Source organism: Trachypithecus francoisi, unplaced genomic scaffold, assembly GCF_009764315.1.
Source record: "Trachypithecus francoisi isolate TF-2019V2 unplaced genomic scaffold, Tfra_2.0 Lachesis_group2, whole genome shotgun sequence".
In the NCBI taxonomy this organism is placed as follows: domain Eukaryota; kingdom Metazoa; phylum Chordata; class Mammalia; order Primates; family Cercopithecidae; genus Trachypithecus; species Trachypithecus francoisi.
The window spans coordinates 107,900,199-107,916,547 of NW_022681465.1; the positions used below are offsets into that span (position 1 = coordinate 107,900,199).

Below are 16,349 nucleotides of genomic sequence, written 5' to 3' on the forward strand. Positions count from 1 at the left end.
GTTTCTGCTTAGAGAGTCCTGTCTCCATTCCCCCTCATGCTGGGCTTTCCAACTGGACTTGGAAATGGATCCCCACAGCTGTGACCTAAGCTTTTTCTTAGCAAGGTCACATCTCCTTTCAAAGCCTGGCCAAGATGGTGAAACCCCTTCTTTACTAAAAATACAAAAATTAATCAGATGTGGTGGCCGCACCTGTAATCCCAGCTACTTTGGAGGCTGAGGCAGAGAATTGCTTGAACCTGGGAGGTGGAGGTTGCAGTGAGCCAAGATAGCACCATTGCACTCCAGCCTGGGCAACAGAGTGAGACTCCAACCCTAAAAAAAAAAAAAACACGGCCGGGCGCGGTGGCTCAAGCCTGTAATCCCAGCACTTTGGGAGGCCGAGGCGGGCGGATCACGAGGTCAGGAGATCGAGACCCTCCTGGCTAATACGGTGAAACCCCGTCTCTACTAAAAATACAAAAAAAACTAGCCGGGCGCGGTGGCGGGCGCCTGTAGTCCCAGCTACTCGGAGGCTGAGGCGGGAGAATGGCGTGAACCCGGGAGGCGGAGCTTGCAGTGAGCTGAGATCCGGCCACTGCACTCCAGCCTGGGCGACAGAGCGAGACTCCGTCTCAAAAAAAAAAAAAAAAAAAAAAAAAAAAAAAAAAAAAAAAACACAACAACAACAAAAACCACCTTATTCTTCCATGTTATAGGGCATGGGTTTTCTGGAACCATTATATTTTGGGGGATGTTATATATTAGAGATCACATGGCCTCATAGGGAGGTGACCTTCACACATTAAGTGAAATGACTGAGGGATGGAGATGTTCAGACTCAGTAAATTGCTGTGGCCAGCATTTCTCTTGCTGTCTGTCCTTACTACTGCTACCAGGTTGCGTCTTCTACCTCGTCCAGCCAGTTTCAAAGAACCACAGAGTTGTTAAGAATTTTCGTCTAATATTATAGGTAAAAATATTTATGGAGCTGAGAGACAGTAAGTTACTTAACATAGTGATTGCAAAGGCCCTGGGGTCAGGCCAGCCTCGGTTCACATCTTGCTGGCAGTGCAGCTGTGGACAAGTTTTTTAACCATCTAAGCCTCAGTTTCCATGTCTATAAAATAGGAATAATTCCCACCTTCAAAGAGTTTCTGTAACTGGTTATTGAGTGAGATAGTATGTTTCTAGTACATTCAGTATAGTGGCTGGCCCTTAGAAAATTCTCATCAAACTATAGCTGTAATCAGCATCACTTTCCTAGGGACATTTAAGGGAAGTTCTCAGACCATTTTTTTAAACTCAATTAACCCCTCCCCTGATCACATTGGCCACTTGTTTAGTATTATGCAGAAACAGCTTATGTGATCTATATATGTGGTCTGCTTTAGAAGCTCCTTGTTACCAGGTGTTTGCTTAAAGCCAAACTAAATATTCCAAAAACTGGATGTTTAATAGTAGACATTGACAATCCATTGAAGACACATAGATATACCCTCATTAAGAAATAATGCTAGTAATAACACCTATATTGCCTTATTCAAGATGAGGAAAAGTTAGTTTTTGTTTTCATCTTTTTTTATAATTAGCTGTCACCAAATAAAGTAGTTTCATTCTAATTTAGCTGTCAAAGACAGATTATTGCTATCCTCAAAAAGATGTGTTTCAGCTTTCTTTGAGGTATTTGTAGTTAGTTTTGAAAAGCAGGTATCTCTTGCTTTGTACAGTTCTAATGTGCACAGATTTCATGGTTTACTTAAATAACACCAGACCCCAACAAAATGTTTCAGATTGCGGTTACATCAGTGTTTTAACTGTGAATAAATGCATAAAGCATAAACTTTGCAGCTGGTTCTTCAGTCCGCAAATCACTATGTAAATAACAAATGTGCAGCATCATCAGTAACCTATCGCTTTTTTTAACCATAACTTTTTTTAGCCAAAGACTCTGGTTGGTTTCTGCCTATCTGTTATTCAGCCTAAGTACAGACAGCAAAGCATGTAGTTGTGTTGCCTCCTATCTCTTCGTGATAAACCCACATGACATTATGCAAAAATAGATCGTCGAAAGAGGGAATGAGCTAACAAAGATGAAAGTGCAATGAAGAGATGAAAAATGATAATGCTGTGAGTGAAATTTGAATCAAATGTAATTGGACTTAGAGGAGAAATAGTTGACTGTGGAATGCCAACACTGCTGTCTTTGAGAGATTCTAGACATGTAGCTGGTAGAAGTTAGTGAATGTAAGTTCATCAACATAAATGAGGACAGTGGTGTGACAAAAAGGATGAAGAAGTCATAGAGGTAGTGAGGCCAGCAAAAAACTTCACAGTAATTAAAGGAGCTCTGGGGATATTGCATGATACTGAAAGCACAGAGGATTAAATGTCAGCAGCTGATCCAAAGTTATGAGTATGATAATTTGCCAAGGCATAGAAAAGATGCTCACTTCATATCATAACTTATACAACTAGAAGAAGATGGCAAGCACTGTCCAAACTACTCTTGATAATTTTTTTAAATAAATAAAACATTTTAATTCTCAATGTTTCTAATATTTTAAATTGCAATATATTAAATAAATTTTAGCTTTATATTTTTTTCATTTCCCTAATATTTATAACCAAGAAGAAGAAAATTTTCAGTATGTTGACACAAATCTTTAAAGGTCACAAAACAATCATAATTTTTACCATTATTTATTAAGATAGCTTTACATGGTCATTTTTTTCATTTTTATTTTTATAGAATATAAAAATGCAGATTTCTTGCATGCATATATTGTGTACTGGCTTTCAGTGTACCCATCACCTGAAAAGTGAAAAATGTACACACTCCGTAAGTTTTCAACCCTCACGCATGGTCATTATTATAGTCTGATTCTACCATGCAAGTGAGGATTGCCGATAGCTATGTTCTGACTATGGACAGAACACACATTGGCTGAGCTCTGCTCCAGTAAGAGGCTTCCTCATTGTTCCAGGCTTCAGCCCAGATCAGTTCTGCGTCTTCTCCTCTTCTGCTGTGTTTAGAAGGGTACAGTGAGATTGATATGACAAAACTACTTCCTTCTGCTTGTTCTTCTGTGCTTGGATTCTTGTCCATGCTTCGTTTATCTGTGGTCACCACTTATTGGTGCGTTTATTATAATTATCTGCTTCCTTGACTGGAGCCCATGGGAGGAGACTGGCCTATGGCTATCTCTGTCATCTTTTTATTCCCAGTTCTTAACGTCTTGCAAAACAAGTCATCAATAAATATTCTTTGAATGAATGTTGAGCATATTATTTTGAGGAAGCACAAAGTCAGTTTACTGTTACTCTTTACAGATCAAGTTCAGTTATAACACCATTAGTAATGATTTTTTAAAAATATGTTTTGCAGAATCATTTATATGAGTTAATCATTTATTGACCTCAGTTAATAGTCAATAAATCTTAACAAATGGCCATGTCAAAGAAATGAGAAATACTGATACACAGAATATTAAAGCTGAAAAGGGATTACATAAGTTTTTGTTTTGTTTTTATTTTTCGATTGTAAGTAATAACTGCCTTATACCAAAAAAGTACATAAGTAAATAAGAAATGTATTAGAAGGATAGTGCAATTTTTTTTTCAGACTCCAAGAAAGAGTTGAAAAGGGTGGGTGGCTTGGGAAGGGTGTCCATGGGCCATCTCTGAGCCCTTTGACATCAGCAGTTTAACACTCTTCCATCAATATCTTTTTTTTTTTTTTTTTTTTGAGATGGAGTTTCTCTCTTGTTGCCCAGGCTGGACTGCAATGGCACGATCTCAGCTCACTGCAACCTCTGCCTCCCAGATTCAAGCAATTCTGCTTCAGCCTCCTGAGTAGCTGGGATTACAGGGATGAACCACCACGCCTGGCTAATTTTGTATTTTCAGTAGAGACGAGGTTTCTCCATCTTGGTCAGGCTGGTCTGGAACTTCTGACCTCAGGTGATCCGCCCACCTCGGCCTCGGAAAGTGCTGGGATTACAGGCGTGGTCCACCGCACCCAGCCAATATCTCTATTCTTAATGGGCCACAGGTCCCAGTTCCTCTAGCCTTGGTGTCTCTCTGTTCAAATTCTAAATTCCTGGAATCAGAATATCATTAGCCCAGCTATAGCCTGGGAGATGGGGACAAAGAGTCCAATTTGGGCTACTTGGATCTACTACTTTCCTGGAGAAGGTATTATTTTCAAGAGCTAGGCAGATATTTTTAAAAGGTGATTGCTATAGTGTTTTACTCTAAAGTATATATTCTTTATTCCCATAAATTTTCACTTTGATTAGAAATTGAATAATTGAAAAGCAGTCTAATTTTTTTATAAATAGGAAAATGTTTAAATATTAGCCAAAGAAATTCTTTCCTGAGTGCCTTACCATACCTAAATAATAAGATCCTTTGGCCTTACCATACCTGAATAATAAGATCTGTGTCATGATACAGATCTTATTATTCAGGTATGGTAAGGCCAACAGATCTAGGAACAATTGGTATTGGAAAAATAGTTACAGTTCCCAGAGCGGGAGGCACAGTGTGCCACCCAGGGCCAGGCTGGGAAGCACCACAGTCAGTCAGGAGGCAGAGGGAGTGGGAGGAGATCGCATGCAAGAGCCTCCACTGTGGTTTCCATGGGAAGGCTTGGGTGAGGCAGGGTGAGCAGGGTTAGGCCAAGCTTCTGATTAATTTCAGAAAGGTCTGGGACATATTGGTGGTTCTAGTTGTCTGGTACCTGGCCCTAGGGTGATTAGGGTTGGGGAATTGTGGCCTGGAGGGTAAGAACCAGAGGTGGTGGTGGTTGGTGAATGGGCTCTGGATTGGTTGATTTGCATATGAAGGGCATGCTCACAGGAGAATTGTGTACTATCTCTAGGAATTAGCAACCCTGAGAAGGGCAGTCGTTCCAGGGTCAGCAAAGCGCCAGAAGTCAAAGCATCGGAAACACAGAAAATAAAAATATACAATTAATACAGCTGTCCACCTTCAATCAGTTTTATGAGTTTCCATGTGAAATCCAGTTTTGTAAGACCTTCAAATGGCCTAGGAGGCCTTATCATGGTCTAGCCCTCTGCCGTGAACTTGACCTGCTCCCACCCTTTTGTCCTCACACCCTCCCTTTAGTCACCCTGGCTCCCTTGCAGTCCTTAGAACACACCAGGGGCTTATAGAACTCTGCCTGGAATGCTTTTCCTTCCAACGTAAACTGGGCTTGTCTTTCTATTCCCTTCAGGCATTTGCTCACACGTCACCTTCTCAGCAGGACCTATCCTAACTGCCTACTTCCTTCTGCTGCCAGCACCCACTGCTGACCCCCCTTACTCTGCTCTGCTGGGTTTCACATAGCACCTGTCATTTATTACCATTCTGTATAATGTACTTAATGGTCTATTTATTGTGTGTGCCTCTACCACTATAATGCAAAGAGTCTTTATTTTGTTCATCAACATAACATAAGCAGTTAAAAGCAGTGTTTCTGAAAATTAGTGATAGTTGTTGTAATGCCCAACAAGAGAATTGTTATTCTTACTGTATTAGTCAAAGATTGAGGCATAATGGTGTCAAGGAAACATAAGTTATTGAGATTCTTGTTTAAAAATCCATAATTCAGCCAGACAGGTGAGAGACAGGAAGTTTTTCACCTTTTTTGACTTCTAGGTTTCGCATGTTGAGTTTCTCGTGTCAATACCACAGCTACACCAAGTAAAAGGTTATTGACTTTTTGCACCAACCAGTTTATTCTACCTGATTTTTCTCATTCAAGTTCCCCTATTAATAGTTTGATAGGAAGGCTTTCGTTATGAAAATCCACGAGGTTGTGTCCTTCATTTTTCTTGGGAGAGGCACCTCCCATTTCTTCCTGGAAGGAACTCTGTGGCTGGAAATGTTAGAAGCTTCCTGGGCTGCAGAGGGACAGACCCTAGTCAGCCCAGGGTGCTCTTAAAAAATGGCATATATAATATATCCAGATATTTATTGATATTAAGGAATTATTGGGGAGGTTTAGGTATGAAATGATACTGTGGTTTTGTTCTTTTTAAAAAATCTTTATCTTTCACAGATGCATATGGATGAGATAAAATAGCTGGATTTGCCACAATCTGTTGTAAGAGCTAGGAAAATGGGTAGGGATAGAGATGAACCCACACTGGCTAGGAGTTGGTTATTGCTGAAGCCGGGTAAGGAGTACATGAGTTTCATTATATTATTGTTTCTGCTTTTCTATATACTTCCAATTTTCAATTAATAAAAGTATTTTTCAGCTGGGCATGGTGGTGCATGCCTGTAATCCCAGCACTTTGGGAGGTCGAGGTGGGCAGATCATGAGGTCAGGAGTTCGAGACCAGTCTGGCCAACATGGCGAAACCCCGTCTCTACTAAAAAAATACAAAAATTAGCCGGGTGTGGTGGTGGGCGCCTATAATCCCAGCTACTCAGGAGGCTGAGGCAGGAGAATCGCTTGACCCTGGAAGGCGGAGGTTGCAGTGAGCCGAGATTGTGCCATTGCGCTCTAGCCTTGGTGACAAGAGCAAGACTCTGTCTCAAAAAAAAGAAAAAAAAGTAGTTTTCAAATGTAATGATTGGACAATTTGGTTTGTTTCTGATTTTAAATGAAACACGTTTGGTATTTCACCATGATGAAGATATCGACTATTGACTCAAAAGCTCTTCGTGTTGAGAAACTACCCTTCTATTTCTAATTGTTTAAACCAGACGTGGGTGCAGAAGAGTATTCAGTGCCTTAACAATATTTTGAGATTATTATAGGTTTTTCTTATTAGATCTATTGCTGGGAGGTGGTCTTACGTCTTATTCATAGTAAAGCCCTCTCGCATTTCTCAGAAGACCCCACAAGTAGTTGTTTTTTCATTTCTCAAATATTTACTGAACAGCTAGGAAGTGCCAGGCTAGTGCTGGGCATGGGGGGGTACAAGCAGGGAACAAGCCAGGCGGAGCCTTTACTCTCCTGAAGCTTACTTCTCTAGTGAGGGAGATGGACCATAAATACATAAATGAGCTCAGGTGATGGTAGGGCAGTCTGGGTCTTTCTAGCTGGCAGAGAATCTGTGTTCCTGGACCCAGGCAATGATGAGGGAGGAACTGTGTAAAGTATTGCTACCTTCTTTCCTGTGGGCAGAATTGCTTCTCAGTGAGGCAGTTCATCAATAGAAGCACATTTCCCTCAACTGAACTCCATCAGCTTTACATTTCATGATCATTCTTTCCAGATTTTGGCAAAGATTGGATGTTAAAATTCATTTTTGAGGTTGTTTTAAGTTCCCTTACTTCCTTATGTCTGTAGGTATTTTAGTGTTAAGTTCAAAGAGGTGGCCTCTAGAGACTTAAAGGCAAATACCACTTGCAACTGGAATCAAATATATGTATTGTAAATGTAAACCATAATCTAACCTGTGTTAACTATCTCATTAATAATTTTACTTCTTATTTAAAAACAAAGCTAATTAGGAAATTAGAAATACTTGTAATTGCAGTGAGTCACAATCACCACCAGAGTGAATGGGCACCTTCTCTGTGCTTATTCAGTTCTCAGAACTAACTTATGTGGCACTGTTCTTTCACTCTTACAGCCAAGAAACTACAGGCCAAACAGGTGAAATACCTTGTTCAAAGACCACTGTAACCAACTGGAGGAGCTGGGATTTAAACCCTGGTAGCTTCCCTCCAGAGGCCCCATTTTAAACCAGTATACCATAGGCCTGGTCTTTTGGTTGTTTTGGGGGGATTGTTTCTGCTTTTGTTTTAGACAGGGTCTCACTCTGTTGCCCAGGCTGGAGTGCAGTGGTGCAATCATGGTTCACTGCAGCCTCTACCTCTCAGGCTCAAGCGATCTTTTCATCTCAGCCTCCTGAGTAGTGCAGACCACAGGAATGTGCTACTGTGCCTGGCTAACTTTTTTGTATTTTTTATAGAGGCAGGGTTTTGCTATGTTGCCCTGACTGGTCTCAAACACCTGGGCTTGGCCGGGCGCGGTGGCTCAAGCCTGTAATCCCAGCACTTTGGGAGGCCGAGACGGGCGGATCACGAGGTCAGGAGATCAAGACCATCCTGGCTAACATGGTGAAACCCCGTCTCTACTAAAAAATACAAAATAGCCGGGCGAAGCGGCGGGCGCCTGTAGTCCCAGCTACTCGGGAGGCTGAGGCAGGAGAATGGCATAAACCCGGGAGGCGGAGCTTGCAGTGAGCTGAGATCCGGCCACTGCACTCCAGCCTGGGCGACAGAGCAGACTCTGTCTCAAAAAAAAAAAAAAAAAAAAAAAAAAAAAAAAAAAAACAAAAAAAACAAAAAAAAAACAAACACCTGGGCTTAAGTAGTCCACTGCCTCAGCTTCTCAAAGAGCTGGGATTACAGGCATGAGCCACTGCACCTGGCCAATAGGCTTGTTTTTAATAGTCTCTATGGATGATGATTTACTTCAAGATGCTCTTTTTGTTGTGTTTCAGGTTTTGCTGATCTTTGCAAAGGAAGACAGTCAGAGCGATGGCTTCTGGTGGGCCTGTGACAGAGCTGGTTATAGATGCAATATTGCTCGGACTCCAGAGTCAGCCCTTGAATGCTTTCTTGATAAGCATCATGAAATTATTGTAATTGATCATAGACAAACTCAGAACTTCGATGCAGAAGCAGTGTGCAGGTACCTTCTCTAATTTAATATGCTTAGTAAATGTTCGCTTAACAGCTTAAAATGAATTTCATTTACAGATATCTTTAATTTATTTCAAATATTTTTAAAATATGTGTTGATGTTTTGAAGCAGTGTATACAAATGTCTATGGTGAAAGCTATAGCTCCTTCCTGTAGATTTCTCTCTCCTCTTCTACTTTTCCACATTTAAGTTGTACTAAATTTAGAGGTGTGAGCTGGGCTCCCCTGATAACTTCAGGGTATTCCCCCCACCCTGTGTATTGCTCATAAAAAAGATTAAAATTCACACAGTTCTCATTACACAGATACGGTTTGGATTTAAACTAGCTATTTTAATCTTCATTATTCTCTCCCAAAATGAACATCGGAAATGTGTGAAATATAAGTTTTTTCCTGCCTAACACAGATGGGTAGATCCCACAGCAGGCTTCCCAGTCATGGAGTGAAGGCAGCCACTTTGCAGCAGCAGAAGATCTTCCAGGGACCCAAACCCCCTGCTTGTTTATAGAAATGCTTGCACTCTGGGGAGGAAACACAGGCCTGTTCATAAATAAATGCTCAGTCATAAGAGTTAGCTCTGGATGAACTGATTCATTTAGCAGAAGTGGAATGCTTTGAAGCTAGATGGAAGAGGTCACTAATTAAATGCTAGACCAAGACAGAGTCCAATTGCATGGGGAGCTGGAATTTTCTTGAATGTTAGTAAGTGAAATAAAAGGTGGGAAAATGGCTTTTTAGAACCTTGGTACCCTGAGACGAAATTAGTGGATTAAGGGAAGTTTCTTATCACAGACATCATCTTGCTATTCTTTGATGATTTTCAGTTTCCCAAAGAAGAATTTTTCTTAAGCATCTATTTTAGAAATGTTTTAATGGCTTCAAATAATCTCATCTTTCTGCATAAAAATGTTTTTCTATTTAATAGTGTATATAAATATACATAGAGTATATCATAAAATATCTGGATGCTATTTTTAGTATTAGGAAATATTTTTGATGATTTTATAGTAGAATTGGGTCTTGTAAAACTAAGAATTTCTGATTTTTCTTGGCCTTCACTTACTTTTCTTAGGTAGTTTTGTAGTAGAAATATCACACTTCTTTGTTCCTACATACAATTACTTAAGATAAGCTTTATTTCTAAAGAAAAAATCAACAGGAAGAAATCTTTTAATTCAGGCAAAGGCCCAGTTTAGCAGATAAACTTTACATTTTTCTTTGAATATAAAGAAATAGAGTTTTATTTCCTACCAAATGTATTTCTGTGTTAGCTGCTCAGAAAACCAATAGAAGTCTATGCAGTTTAGAAGTCAGATGTACGTATCTGGCAGTGTGTTTCCTGACCATTATTGGTCATGTTGAGGGTGGCCAGATTCCAAAGGCTTGACTCTCAGCACACATTCCCTAGGGGGATGGGTAGGTGACATGCTCCTGGCAGATGTGCATTCTTTGTTGTCATCTGTGGCGCTGGATCCCTCACCCTTGAGCTAGGACTGGACCTTAGCCTAACATGCGTCCTTGAGCCTCAGCCCCACCTTCCCCTTAGTCCTCTCATCCAGGAAGAGGCCTAGGTCTCTCTTACCATACCAGTTCCTTTGGAGAGACAAGAGAAAAGAGACAAGCAGCAGGAAGCAACCCAAAAGATGGAAGCCAGTCCCAAAAGAAACCAAGAGAGTGTGTGCTCCAGCCCATTTATGCTTATTACATGTTTTAGCCTCTTGCCTAAAACCCACACCTTAGGATATAGCCCAGCAGTGTGCCCATGATGCCTACTGGGGTGAGAAAGACTGAATGAAGGTGAGAAGTACTTAGTGTTTTTTCCCTAGAGATCGGAACATGACTCTAAAACACTATGTATTTTTTCATTAGGTGCTAACTGGTCTTTCCACTGAGTATCCATCCAGTAGGCTCCTGAGTATAAAATAAGTGTAACTTCACCTTAGCAGGACCTGCTCTAGAGGGTGGCTGAGTGGGAAGTAGCCTGTGCCGGCATTGGAGGGATATTGACTTATGCCTCCTGCCCCATTGTGAGTTAACAGCATTTTCTTCAAAAGATCTCTTTAAAATACCATTTATCCACAGAGGAAACTTCACTTCCCGGGAATATGGCAGCCGATCATTTCCTGTAGCCTTCCTCCCACATAGTGTGAGGGCTCAAGGAACAGGACATGGAGAAGGTGCATTTTTTGAGAAAGGTCAGAAAATGTTGGAGTTGAAGAGGATGAAGCAATACGAGCCGGCTGTCCCTTGGGGAGTGGTAGTTCAAACACATTAAAGTAGAGAGGAGCAGAAATGCCCACAGCCAGAGAGAAAAACAAATGCGTGTTGTTTCACAAATTACTCAGGAGTAATTCTGTTCTTGGACATAATGGTTCCCTTCCAAGATATCTCAGCATAAGCAGAGGCCAGACCAAGAGAATAGGTCAAAGCAAGCATGCTGATTCGCACCAAGATTCAAGTGTGTTGGCCTTTATTAAAAGTTTGTCCAATTTACAACCCCCTGACCAGAACAGTGCAGAATCTGGACTGTAGCATGGCGCAGCAAAGAAGATTCATGGACCTCAAAATTCTATGTCCTGATTATTTTGGCCCTGTTTAATTCCTAGGGAATAAACTATATCCAGGTGGTCCTAGTACAACAAACATTATACAGTGACAGGTACTATATTGCAACATTTCTCAGCTCCAGCTGATGATCAAGTTGTTTAAAGTATTTAAGCACAAACTACAGTAGGACTGAAAAATTGAGGTGGCTCTTTGTACCATCTTTAATTGGCTTTAACCGGCATTTGTACATCCCGCTGCCAGCGAGTGTTTTAATTTTTATCATAAGGTCAACTTTCTGAACTATCTGCTATTTTAAAAGAAAAAAGATTAAACCCAATTGGCTCCCCCAGGTACATACTGATAAGAAGAGGATTGTAGGACTGCCAATTTATTTTTATTTTGAAGAGTGGAGTTTCAATTTTAAAAAATGGAATTTAACTGGAATTTGCCAGTTTTTTTAAGTGGAAAATTGGCAGGTCTGACTTATTGGATAATTGCCTGGGAGTTAAGAGAAAAAAATTTTTTAACGAAATGAAGAGATTGTCCTAATCCACAAGGGCATCTTTCTTTGTTGTCTTCTGTGTGTTTTGAGACGTTTTCTTTAGAGAAAGATTTGATGTTGTGTCATTTTCAATGTGAAGAAGTTCCGCATTCATGTAACGTAACAAAGTCCAGATCACATTGTTTGACTTGGAGGCTTCTCATTGCAGGTCGATCCGGGCCACAAATCCCTCTGAGCACACGGTGATCCTCGCAGTGGTTTCACAAGTGTAAGTGCACCTCCCATTCCCAGCTGGAAGGAGTACTGTTCATTCTGAAATATTTGTCAGATGTAATCTGGTTTTTGAGCTGTCTAAGCAATGGGCACGTCTTGGGTCCTAGAACACCAGCCTTAGGTCTTGATCTTGCTTTGGGGGTTGTGTTTGTTTCACAAGTTCCTGGAAATATTTAGGTTTTTCTCTGTATCTTATGTAATTGCCTTTAGCACATAGTCATACACCTCAGGGAGAAAGTTTACTCATTATATGCCAGAAATGAATGGAAAATTTGAGGAGGAGGTGATCTGGAGAAAACATTGTTCCAGTTTATCTTTTTTTCTTTGAAGAAAAGAGATGGGGATATGCTTGTTTTTCATTTAAGAAGAAACACATTTTTTTTTTCATGTTCAAGCATGAGAATAAAGGGGCACTAAATCCACAAGACACGGGTTATGAAGTTGATGCTGGGACTGTTACGTGGCTAGAGGCAGGACAGTAGAGTTTATCCAATGCTGGACGGCAAAGAAAAGGGATTGCGCTGTCGGTACAATGAAACTGTAGAATGAACGACTGCTCTGCTGGGTTTATCGTCTGATGTGGCCAGCACTTAAAGTAAAAGAGCCAGCAGGAAGAAAAGTTGTCTGTACAAACTACAGTGGTGGGAATCTTGGCAGGTAACAAAATTTGTTGTAGTCTTTTTTTTGTTTTTGAGACGGAGTCTCACTCTGTCGCCCAGGCTGGAGTGCAGCGGACAATCTTGGCTCACTGCAAGCTCCGCCTCCCGGGTTCACACCATTCTCCTGCCTCAGCCTCCCGAGTAGCTGGGACTACAGGTGCCCGTCACCACGCCTGGCTAATTTTTTGTGTTTTTAGTAGAGATGGGGTTTCACCCTGTTAGCCAGGATGGTCTCGATCTCCTGACCTCCTGATCTGCCGGCCTCGGCCTCCCAAAGTGCTGGGATTACAGGTGTGAGCCACCACGCCCAGCCTGTTGTAGTCTTTTAATGGCTGTATTTAGCTTCGGAGAGAGTAAGAACTTCATTAGGGCCTAGGACCTATTGGACTTGGCCTCATTATGACATTTAGCACAAGTTCTGTGACAAAGGCCAGGAAAGTCTGGCCCAGGGGACTTGAAATGCCTCATTCCAAAGCCATGTGGATACAGCAGGAAATCATGGCTTCAAAGTCTTACCCTAACTGAAGACTCCTACTTACCTGCTACTCCTTGAGTGTCTTCCTAGGAGCTCTGTCTTCTCACTTTGTTTGATACCCACCACGGGATGTGGTCCAGAGAAAATAAAGACATTGTCCTCACTGGTTCGTTACACCTCTCCATCCTGGTGGGAGATTAAGATTCCACAGGGAATGAATGAGGGGAACTGAGACATAAGATGAACCTCCTTCAACCCTCCTTTTCACATTTATCTCCTGGACACTCTGAGATCTGAATGAGGTTATAGAGGCTTGGACATCAATACCAGAAATGTTCAAGGCCACACAGCATTTTTCCCAAGCCTGGCTTATTACACAAGTCCAAGAAGAAAACACTCTTGTTTTTCCAACTCATAGGGCAAAAAGGCTTGCTAGTCCTTGACAAAATAATGGTTGACTATGGCTTATTTGTTATGATTGTCACCGACTTTTCCTGGTTTTATTATAAAATATTTCATATAGAGAGAGTGGTAATAAAATGAATGTGTGTGTCTATGTCACCAGCTTAAGAAATAAAACATTATTAATACCCTTGGAACCGTTTTGTGGCCTTCTTAACAGTCAGAGAAGATAGAACTTGGAATTCTAGAAGAAAAACGAAGTGGATAAAATAGCTTTTCCCTTAGGGCAGGAATCCACTATGGGTAATGCCACAAGTCAGCACTGGGACTTCTGTTCCTGTTCGCTATCTGCGTTTCCACCCAATCCCTTTTATTCCATTTTTCTTCCCTGGTTCTTAGGGTATGTCCCCCATGTTACTTGCTGGCTGTCTCAGACCCTGTTTCTCTATTTTGGTGATAGGGAGCCCAGAGATGGCATGTCTTCATGACAAGGCAATCCACATCCCACCTTGTATTCAAACTGAAGTCCTGAGACTCAGCGGTAGGCTCACTATAGCAAACCCTTTTGTGAAATGAGTGGCAATTATCCATTTTTGTTTTCTCTCCTTCCCTTCTAACTGTGTGTTCCTGCTGATACTTCTCTCCCATTTGGCTTGGGGGTCCTGCAGCCTGGACTGCTGACTGTCTTCCTCAGGTTGAGAGTTGGACCCAGCTCGGTTTTGGTGTGGGAGTCATACTTCCAGATAGTTTGGTGACAGTGGTCTCAGAATGAACAGTGCACCTAACATGTCCCTTTATGGGACTGCTCCCATACATGTGGCTCAACCCCAAAGGGCAGCTGAATTGGAAAGGGCCACTCATGTATACTGAGGGTGATACCTCCAGGTATGCTGCTGGAGCTTTCTCTACTGTTTTTGTTCTTTTTGCATCTGGAAGGTAGATGTGGGGTCTGTATCCTTGAAGGCAGGTATGCCCCGTGGGCACGTGCTCGTCAGGAAGCCACTCTTGGAGCTAATGCTGTGTGGCCTCATTGCTCTCTCTCCATGTTTCAGTGTGAGGAATCCTGGTTTGTATCTGCTGAGTGACCACATTTTCTGCTTTGCTGCAGATCGGATGACCATGAAGAGGCGTCAGTCCTTCCTCTTCTCCATGCAGGCTTCAACAGGGTATGTACAAGATGTCCAGCATCTCTCTCAGGTGCGGGTACCTTGACCCCTGACTCTCCCATAACAGGAAAGCAAAGCTGCCACGGAGAACTGTTAAGGAAATGAAGCCCCAGGACTGTTGGGGAAAGGAAGAGACTGTGTTCTCATGGGAGAGTAACGAGCAACTGCCAGTCAAGCTCTTTGCCTTTTTTGCTCTCTGGGTTTTCTCCATATATCTTAGCAATAGATATACAATGACATAAAAACCCATCTTATTATATCAGATTAAAATTCTGTCGTCCCAAAGTAATCTTATTTAAATCAGTACAGTCAATTCGATTCAATGTGTGTGTGATTATATATAGATACATCCACCAAATTGGCACCCAAGACTCTGTTCATCAGAGCTGGCCAGAGTTTATACCCTAGGGACAGGCCCATGATGACTGTAGCACCCTGTAAACTCCTGGTTGAAACCATTAACATCAGCAAAGAAAAATTCTTTGAGTGACAAACTACACAAATAACACTGAGATTCCACTTGAAGATTAAGAATTTCTCCAAGGAAACTCACTAACAAACTAAAAACCAAGCTCACCCAGCATCTCAGGGTAGAAATTAGATTGGAGGCAAGGCTATGTGCATGCAAATGGAAAGGAACTGATGGAATGGACTTAGAAGAAAGGGAAGAAAGGGAGGAGGAAAAAGATCATCAAAACATGAATGTTTAAAAGAACTATATTCCCTAATATTAAAAGAAAACAAGTCCTTATAGAGAAATTGTGGAAGACCTTACTTCATATTTTAATTTTTTAAAATAACAAATATATATATTACTCCTATGTAAAGAATAAAAGATTTCCCTTAGGAGAATAATAGGATAGAAGACCATGGTTTACTTATACAGCTTTTGCTGATCATCTAAACACAAGTAATCCTATAGCATCCTGTGACCTCCTGGCTTAAACTATAAACATCATGAATAACACTGATATTCAACTTGAAGATTGAGATTGGTTACTCCAAAGAGACTTACCAACAAACTAAGTAATTAGGCATACCCAGTATCTCAAGATCTTTTGGTAAGAGTAATCTGAATCCCGGCTGGGCACAGTGGCTCACGCCTGTAATTCCAGCACTTTGGGAGACCAAGGCAGGCAGATCACCTGAGGTCGGGAGTTCGAGACCAGCCTTACTAACATGGAGAAACCCCATCTCCACTAAAAATACAAAATTAGCCTGGCGTGGTGGCGCATGCCTATAATCCCAACTACTCGGGAGGCTGAGGCAGGAGAATCGCTTGAACCCAGGAGGTGGAGGTTGCGGTGAGCCGAGATGGCGCCATTGTACTCCAGCCTGGGCAACAAGAGCGAAACTCTGTCTCAAAAAAAAAAAAAAAAAAAAAAACAAAGAGTAATCTGAATCCCAAGTAGGTGGAGTGATATATTCTTTAAAAAATAGGGTACTGCCTGTGCCTTGTGAATTATGAAAATCCTCTGTGTGCTTTAAGTAATGGTACTTTGCTACTCCGGGCTTAAAAATATATATATTCCTCTTAGTTGTAGACCACAGAGAAGCAAAAACTACCTTTGTGATGCAGTTGTTTTGTGCTTTGGTATGCTTCAGTGTGGAAGTAGCAGTGCTGTAGAGAAGATTCAAGGTAGTCTAGTGGCTCACGATGTGTGATCGAA

General features: G+C 41.4%; 1 protein-coding gene across 1 annotated transcript in view; it reads left to right on the plus strand.

The window, feature by feature from the left end:
* The window catches only part of PDE8B (phosphodiesterase 8B), a 370,628-nt gene that overhangs the window by 259,165 nt on the left and 95,114 nt on the right, over positions 1-16,349 (plus strand). Inside the window, exons 5-7 of the mRNA XM_033179929.1 lie at positions 8,454-8,644; positions 11,913-11,972; positions 14,622-14,679. Of these exons, the coding sequence (XP_033035820.1) occupies positions 8,454-8,644; positions 11,913-11,972; positions 14,622-14,679 (309 nt within the window). The remainder of the gene's footprint in view (positions 1-8,453; positions 8,645-11,912; positions 11,973-14,621; positions 14,680-16,349) is intronic.